Raw genomic sequence first — 9,442 nt, forward strand, 5'->3', positions numbered from 1 at the left:
GCTCAGAAACAAATTCCTATCACCTGCGAGAGAGAGAGAGAGAGAGAGAGAGAGAGAGAGAGAGAGAGAGAGAGAGAGAGAGAGAGAGAGAGAGAGAGAGAGAGAGAGAGAGAGAGAGAGAGAGAGAGAGAGAGAGTGTGTGCATGAGCGAACGAGAGAGAGAGAGAGAGAGAGAGAGAGAGAGAGAGAGAGAGAGAGAGAGAGAGAGAGAGAGAGAGAGAGAGAGAGAGAGAGAGAGAGAGAGAGAGAGAGAGAGAGAGAGAGAGAGTGTCTGTGTGTGTGAGAGAGTGAGAGTGACAGAAAGAGAGACCTGCAACCACAATGGCAAATAACTAAGGACTGTTAATTCATTAGATGATTGTCCTTAATATTGAGTATGCATTTTGTGAATTTGTTGTTTAGTCTGTAGAGATGTTAAACTATTCTGATGAAATTTGTCATGGTGGTATATTATAGCTTATGATTCATGATTCATAATGCCTATTGGTATTTTGTTCCACATCTCAATGTATAATGCAAAAAGGTGAACAAATTACCCACTTCTCTTACAGAAAACTGTGTCTGATCCTTTTTTTTATGTGATATACTTTGTCTCCCAAGGAAAATGCATAAGCTGCTATATACAATAAACCTTAATGATATCATCAAAACCACTTACTCTTTAAAGTATTTTACTCACCTAAAATCAACATTTTTTGATTAATAAGCAACTATAATAATGGTGCACCAGAAATACTGATCAGAAAATGTAAAATAATATCACCTTTGGATTCCTGTGAAGTAATGCCACTTGTGTTCTATTGATATTACAATATCTATATAAATATACTTCTACCTTTTTCACTCAGCTTATCAACTGAATGTCTTGCACATATCTGACTGAAAACAGCTAGAGAAGTTTAATAAAATGCTTTATTTCTTTATTCTATTTTATTTTTTTGCCTAAGCATAATTAACAACCATGGCATTTCAGATATAAAATGAATGAAAAGCTATGAAATGAGAAGACATGAAACTTAGCTAGATTATGGCTTGCACAGTGTCATGAAAGACATTCAAAGGACTAGACTATAATTTATGTGTATTGGAATGACTTGTGAAAATGCAAAAAATGTTAATGTGAAATGTGGTGGTAAAAGTTAAGTAAACCTATTTCACTGAATACGCTATAAAATCACACAAGAATAGTTTTTTTTATTCTTTGGGTAACATTTTAAAAGTCAATTATAAACAATTAAGTGTATGCAGACCAATTCTTATGTTCTTAATAATTTCAATGGCTCTGAACTTTAATCTGATATGAAATAACATATGATTAAGTCTCCAACAACTTGTATCTCAAAGATCTCCTAGTCTCCTAGCATCACAGACAACTTTAATGTATACTTTTGAACATACTCCAAAATAATTTTGTTACATCTCTAAAGGTTCATTTTTGTACATTCAATAAACTATAGAGATTTTATTCAGACTATCAATCTGAAAATTTCTTGTTCTTCACAACCAGCAAGACAAAAACATCAACATCAGTATCAGAAAAAAAAGGAAAAAAAAAAAAGAAAAATGAAGAAGGAAAAAAAAAAAAAAAATCTTTGATTGTTGTATCATTTGTAGACAGCTGTTAATGAAAAGAAAGAACGAGAGAATTGTATAAAAAACATTCCTGAGCGGAGGAACTTGAGCTGCCCTTGAGTGTTACCACTTCACATGTTATGCTAATTAATTATTCACAATTCACTCTAATTTCTAAATGAGATTCTCCAAATGAAAAGATTGAAATAAGGAAAGGAAAGTTGCAAAATGGACATGATTGCTATTTGGGAATGTTATAGGGGTGAAATTTTTTTTCTTAATCGAAGTAAACAATGACTTTAAATATAAGATCTAAAGGAAAGAACAAATAATAATATAAAATAAAATAAAAAATAGATAAAAAAATACATGTATGTATGTGTGTATTTGTGTTTTAGTAAGTTTGTTAGTGTGTGTGTGTGTGTGTGTGTGTGTGTGTGTGTGTGTGTGTGTGTGTGTGTGTGTGTGTGTGTGTGTGTGTGTGTGTGTGTGTGTGTGTGCGTGCGTGCGTGCGTGCGTGCGTGTGTGTGTGTGTGTGTGTGTGTGTGTGTGTGTGTGTGTGTGTGTGTGTGTGTGTGCACGTGTGTGTGTGTGTGTGTGTGTGTGTGTGTAAACAATTTATATCTTGGCTAGTTTTAGACTATTGTTTCAATAAGCGTTGGTCTACAAGGTACTTGACCTGCATTAGGACTTAAGTTTTCTTTATTTTGAGTACAATTAGAATGTGAAGTCTGTGGCCCCTTTTCAGCCCACTTCATTTCAGCAGTTCCTTGATGAATCTTCCTCTGACTATCAGAACTTGTACTCTGAATATGCAGAGCTCTGCTGGACACAGGCAGGTCTGTGGGACGGGACTCCTCCATCTGTGACACCAAACTGCGTGCTGAATCAGGAGATGCAAGAGGAGCTGCTAACCCACTCTTTATTAGCGATTTCCTAACAGGATCTTCAATTGATTCTAAAATATCATCGTCTCGATAATGCCCTACATTGTAGGCCACTACAGTTGCATGATCTAATTTGCCTGGGACTAGGGCCAGCTTTTCACACACCTGCACATGAAAAAAAAACAAAAAACAGAACATTATTGTCTAGTAAATTATATGCATATACACATATATATATGTGTGTGTATCTATCTACAAATATATACATACACAGACAAAGACACACACACACATATATTCTACTATATAAATCTTACCTTTCTCCTCCTATTTCTTTGATCTGACCGAGACAGATCCTTGGAAGCTGAGGGATAAAGGTCAGGATCTTCTAGGATGCGACGTTTTGCCACCGTTAACTTGGTGGCAAAATGCACCATCTCCAAGCACAAGCCTTGTGCTGTCATCACTGGACCCTTACTAGTTAAACCACATCTAAGGAGGTCTTCCATACGAAGTAATGTTAACTCGTGTCTTTGGTGAGCCTCAACTAGTGGTAGGAATGGGTCTGTAACAACTTCGTCCTCTGGCAGACCAGCTCCAACAGATTTGACATTGGTTACAGGCTGAAAGATAAATCACAACCAATTAAAAAATACAAGTTTTTAACTAATTACATTCTTATATCATTATCTATAGATAAACTACACATATGCGTGCGTGTGCGTGTGCGTGTGCGTGTGCGTGTGCGTGTGTGTGTGTGTGTGTGTGTGTGTGTGTGTGTGTGTGTGTGTGTGTGTGTGTGTGTGTGTGCGTGTGCGTGTGCGTGTGCGTGTGAGTGTGCACATATATACACCCGTGTGTACATGCAAAAGTATGTGCAAAATTACCTGCTTGCCTCCTCGTCCTGGACCAACATTGGGTCCCTTACTTCCTTGCTGAGTTCGCCTTGAGCGACTTCTCTGCTGATTAGAAGGCATTTGCCGGCCTTGCTGGCTAAGCCGCTCACCATTACGCCTACCACTTTGAGGCTCTCTTGCAGGATTCTGTGACTTATTTCCAGCATTCTGTGGTTCCTGAGAACCATTCTGAACGTCTCTCCCTTCCTTTGCTGTACTTGGTCTTTCTGTACTCTGTGATTCCCGAGTTTTTGACTCTTTCTCTTTTTTAGGAATGGCAAATTTACCAACTACTGGGTCAAAGTTATCGGAAATACCATCACTAGTCAGGAAGACGATGTCTCCTGGATCACAGTAAGTAAGGGAGCAGGTTAAGTTGTTGAGCTCAGGATTCTGTCCATCAACTGGCCCTAAGGCTCCTAAAGCATCTCGCATGTCACGCATGCTGTAGATATCATGTGAGCCTGAAGAGAAGAGAAAAGCAGATATTTCCTGTTGTTTATACTATATCATATACATATACATTTACATATTTCTTTATCTACCTTCACTTTTTTCAAGTATCCAAAACTCATTAATGAAATTCAGTATTATATAAAAAAAAAATATATATATATATATAAAAAATAAAGGAGGCAAAAACAATGATATCTAAGAGAATACAAGTGCTGACATAAAGGCAATGAGAAACATAAAACATATGAATACCAAAGCACCGCCTCAAACTACCTTGTGTGATTTCCCGAACACCATACTTCTGGGAGTAAACGTAGGCCAGGGAATCCCCAACATTACACACACACACAACAAACTGGTCAGTGTCAGCCAGAGGAGCTATCACAGCTGCTGTTAGGGTAGTTAACATGCCATCTTCCTGGAGGATGAGGCTATGTGCTGCATGGAATGATCTTAACAGAGCTACAAAGATGTCCTGCTGAAAAATGAGATAGTGGGAAAGTAAATTAGTGGCTCTTCTTGAAATACATGAAAGGGATAATAAAACAATCTCCTGCATTCCACTAATGCAAATATCAAGTACATATGGAATCACATGAATGATAAAAATACAAGACTTTACAAATGCCAACACTACTGACTTAAAGATAATCTGTAAAAAATCATGAATTTTACCCTTTATTTTGTACAAAAAGAAAAAGACAAATAAAATACATAAAACAAAAAATAAAAATACAGCAAAACCCTACTCCTTTCTTGCACATATATCTATCCATCTAAAGCTGGAGTTCTTAACCTGGGTCCATGGATGGGTTTTAGGGGTCCATGAGGATCAGATAAAATTAACATTCATAATAGTAGGTTTTTTTTTTTCTAGATTGTTTTCCTTTAAAGTTTAATATTAATTTATGTATTTCTTATATGTATGAGACAATCAAATCTCAATAAAAGTTGTGTGACACTAAATAGGTTAAGACTTTAAATAGGTTAAGAACCACTGATCTAAATGATGGGATTAAATAGTAATGCAGAAGAGATAACTCACGGTCAAGTGGTGGAATCTGGCTTAATATTGATCAAATATTTGAACTGATAGATTACATCACACTAATGACTGCTTTCAATCATCCATTGCTTTCTGGCTGTTAACTACAATCAACCTTGATTTACCAAGGTAGATCCTAAGGTCTCTAAATATAAAATATAAATTCTTGTCAGTATCATGTCATCTTTGGAGTATTTCAAGTAAAGGAAAATTATAGAGTTATCATTGCTACCTTCTTAAGGACTACTGATAATACAGTACCAAACTGTATACATCCTGACTTAATATGTACTATCACACATGTATATAACATTATTTTCTACACTAAACTGAAGATAATAAGAAGCTACTGAAAAGCTAATTAAAAACTGCTACAAACTTGTGTACTAAAAAAAAAAAAAAAAATCACTCCATAATACAACTAATTCAATAATTAACATTTATTCTTATGTACAGTACACCTTAAATGACAGGAAGGCATGAAGATACTGGGTTTAACAGAATACATCCATGATACAGATTTCATATGATTTCATACCAAAAGAGAGGAATCGGCAATGAAAGTTCCTTGAAAAGGAAAACAAAAGTGGAAAAGGTTCAGGAACATTAAACTAAAAGAAAACGAAAATCTACTAACTGTTGTGGTCTCTGGAGGTGTGGCCACGGCAGAATACAGAGCGGTGTTGAGGTGGTGTAGGCACCCATGAATAGCACACCTGGCAGCAATGCTTGCCTTTTCTCCCCAGTTGACTCCATCGGCAAGGGCAAGAATGGCACTATCTTCTCGTGCCACAACACCAAAGGCATCAGCAATAGGGTTACCTGAGAGAAGTCCATAATGTAAATATATACATGGGGAGAGAGGTCTGGTAATTCTCATTATTCTTCAACAAATGTCTTGATAGAAGACAGTTTCAGATTTTTCTTAAGTCATGTAAATAATAATAATAATAATAATAATAATAACAATAAAATAATCATCTATCTTATCCATTAAAAGAAATCAGATGTATCTACATATCAATCATAAACAAAATTAAGGCAAGTGTTATACAAGTAAATAATTCAATCTATCCCATCCAACAGAATTAACATATGAAGTTCATAGCGCAAAAGATACATTTTTAAAAAGTGAATTTTAAATGCCTACCCAATTCTACACAGACCTACCTGCTCGTTCATTTGTAACAGGATGACGTTCATATAAGGTAGTCGAAAGACCATAGGCACGTTGGTGTGGTCGATTCCAGTTAAGAAGACCAGCAATTTCCTCTGTTTCACTTCTTTTAAGGTCTGGGTCAGGAACTGAATGTGTGGAAATACAATATATTAACAAATATCTCAACAATAATTAAACATGTTGATTGCATGAGTACATGACAGATTATCAAAATCCAATATTTCAAATAATCACAATAAACTGCAAGATAATTAGGCAGATAAGCATTAAGTTTAATTCATACCAGATTAACTGAAAATCTAATTCAACTAATTGAAGCAATGAAAATTAAAAATCAAAACTTAGTCATAATTGCAAATTAAAGCAGCTTTTTATATGCATACAAGCACATGTGCACACACACACACACACACACACACACACACACACACACACACACACACACACACAAACACACAAACACACAAACACACAAACACACACACACACACACACACACACACACACACACACACACACACACACACACACACACACACACACACACACACACTCACACAATATTGGAAACACATGCACATTTCTTACAAACAAAATAAATACAGTTCTCTCAAACAAGCATATTCCCCTATAAACAAATATATAAATAAAAAAAGAGACACATATAAGCTCCACAGCTGAATCTCACTCACCAATCCTCATCCACTCAGAACATTTTCATGATGAATCTACATTGTTAGAGTCACTGCCTCCACATCAGTTTTATATACACAATACCTACTTAGTAGTGAGGTATGGTCTGATTAACAATAGTGATTGATCACACACACTCTCTCTCTCTCTCTCTCTCTCTCTCTCTCTCTCTCTCTCTCTCTCTCTCTCTCTCTCTCTCTCTCTCTCTCTCTCTCTCTCTCTCTCTCTCTCTCTCTCTCTCTCTCTCTCTCTCTCTCTCTCTCTCTCATTCTTATTCTTATTCTCATTCTTATTCTCATTCTCATCCTCACTCTCTCTCACTCACAGTTTATTAAATACATTTCTGGATTTAAGTGTACAATTACAGTATTTTACCAGAAGAGAAATTTTAAACTACAGGTCAATTAAAATGGTCATATTTTATGTGAGTAATTCAGTTTATCATTATCATCTATATCTTTAAAAAAGATCAATCTAAACAAAAAAGAAAATAACCTGCATCAAAGAACAAACCAGAACACAACCAAGGAAAGACAAGACATAACAGACACGAAGAACAGAGAACAGATAAGGATTCAGACAGAATTCCAAATGGTAACCGAGTGATTCATATCTTTTGTTTACTCTTTACATTTTCTGTGATATCAGTGCCACCAAACCCAATTTCAGTTCATTTTAAAATCAACTGGTTCCCCTTGATTCAAACCAGCTACAGTCAGATTTCAACTTAATGCTCCAATACTTCTTCTGGTAACCATTAGAGGAATCTTCTGAAACAATGTTAATTTTAGAAAATAATTAAAAATACCATATATCATATTTACATGTGTCAGTGATTAAGACAACTATCATTATTACCTATTTTGTTATTTTTCTCATTTTGATTTAAAAAAATGCATATTTTTGGACTTATATTATGAATAATTTTAAAAGGTCTAAGGCCAATATTTTAAATGGTATATACTCAGAATACCTTCATAAGACCAATCACAATCGTAATATTGATAGATTCCTCATTTCTTCCTACCCATATATTAAATATTATGCCATAGAAACCCCTCAATTTCCAAAATCTTTGCCCCAACGGCTTGGCGCGAATGGTGTCAGGGAAAGTGCGGGGTAAAAAATGAATACCATACAGAGAACTGGTTAATATACTGTATATTCATATTCATTAATATACTGTTTATGTTCCCCAGCAACATCCCATGAATCCACCATATATGGCAGGATAGAGCGTAGGATAGACTCGCCATTGGACACTCCTATATGACAGTCCTATACTCTATCTAGCCGTGAATATGTGGAGGATTCTTGGTCTTTTGTTGCAGGGGGTTGGAGGTTTTTAGCTCCCATGGGGGGTTGCAAAGGTTCAAGAGCAAATGCCCTCCATATATGGTTAGCAGAGGGTGAGAGAAATCCACCGATAGTGATTGGTCATGCAAAGGTATTTTGAACAATTACCTTTGAAACAAATACTCATATTTAGAAAAGCAAATATCAGACTAATAGTAGATGTTACATATAAATTAATTATCCTTAAAACACAAGAAAATCTCAAATCTAAAATAATAATAATAATAATAATAATGTGATTATATAAATAAACAAATAAATAAATAAAAAGTACTGCAAATAAGGCAAATTCTTAAAAAAATATATAAACAATGCATAATTAAGCAACTGCAAGTAAATATAAACAAAAAATTCTAATATAATACCTTCTCTATAACCTTCTGCATCCTAATTTTTTAGGGGAATCCACTATAAATGGTAAATTATTTTGCCTAGATGCTTCTGATAGAGCATTTGATGACACTTTCTCTGATATAGTTCATGCAAGAGATGTCAAGACAGACAGGGTTCTAGACAGACAACAAACAAAACCCCACTGATATCCTCAGAGTGAAATAACAGTCAACTGGAAAATAAACATGGAAGATTGAAAACATGGTGAAACAGATGACAGTAGGACACATTAAAAACTTAATGAAAGTGAATAACAAGGACAAGATTTCAAGAGATAGCATAAGTGCCCCCATCATTTTTTAGGATTAATTGGTTATTGTATTTTTTTTTTCTAAGAAGATAAAGTTAATTTTCTTGAGGTTTAATATCTAATCTCATAGAAAGGGCAAATGCATCTATCAGCATTTTAGTAGCATTGTGTTACATGCAGGTTAACTGGTCAAGCACCGTCAGCAGGCGGGTTGGACACAGGTGTGTACATGCTTTCCTGTCCAAGGCTAATTCTATTCCTTAACATTTCCTTGTTTAGTGGCCTCAAGTAGGTCAGTGTCTCACGTGCAAAGGTTCAGAACACAAAGTGCACATTGGACAGACGTCAACTATTAAGGGGAGCCAGGCAGACTGACCTGCCAGTGCCCCAGCCTCCACCAAATCCAGAGTCAGGAACTTGGCCCGCTGGCCGGCCAGGCCCCCTTCGTTGGCTGCGACAGAACCATCATCCGGAGGGGCGTTCTCGGGATTGTAGTTTCCATTCTCACATGCACTGTCAACATTGTCAGTCACACTGGCGCCCTGCGTCTCGGATTCGTGAGTCCAGTTATCTATGGTGGAATTTGTGACCTGCGCTCCCGTCTCTGTTGTCTCCGCCGACACGACAGGGTTGAGGTTGTCGTCCAGCCCGGGGCAGGGAGCGGGATGAACAAGCAGCTGGTTGACCGTCCCTCCACCTTCATCCCTGCAGCTC

The 9,442-nt window shown here is 36.3% G+C and overlaps 1 protein-coding gene across 2 annotated transcripts in view; it reads right to left on the reverse strand.

Moving 5' to 3' along the window:
* Positions 1-2,096: 2,096 nt before the first annotated feature.
* Positions 2,097-9,442, reverse strand: part of LOC125045890 — a 60,008-nt gene continuing 52,662 nt past the window's right edge. Inside the window, exons 2-8 of one of the 2 annotated variants that reach the window (XM_047643474.1) lie at positions 9,105-9,442; positions 6,027-6,161; positions 5,494-5,678; positions 4,085-4,286; positions 3,347-3,819; positions 2,777-3,082; positions 2,097-2,624 (exon numbers count right to left, since the gene is read on the reverse strand). The exon at positions 9,105-9,442 is cut by the window's right edge and continues 723 nt beyond it. In XM_047643474.1, coding sequence (XP_047499430.1) covers positions 2,208-2,624; positions 2,777-3,082; positions 3,347-3,819; positions 4,085-4,286; positions 5,494-5,678; positions 6,027-6,161; positions 9,105-9,442 — 2,056 coding nt within the window. In that variant the 3' untranslated portion in view covers positions 2,097-2,207. Of the gene's footprint in view, positions 2,625-2,776; positions 3,083-3,346; positions 3,820-4,084; positions 4,290-5,493; positions 5,679-6,026; positions 6,162-9,104 lie in introns of both variants that reach the window. The other variant, XM_047643473.1, reaches the window with a different exon arrangement.

The sequence above is a fragment of the Penaeus chinensis genome, chromosome 38 (assembly GCF_019202785.1).
Source record: "Penaeus chinensis breed Huanghai No. 1 chromosome 38, ASM1920278v2, whole genome shotgun sequence".
NCBI lineage: Eukaryota > Metazoa > Arthropoda > Malacostraca > Decapoda > Penaeidae > Penaeus > Penaeus chinensis.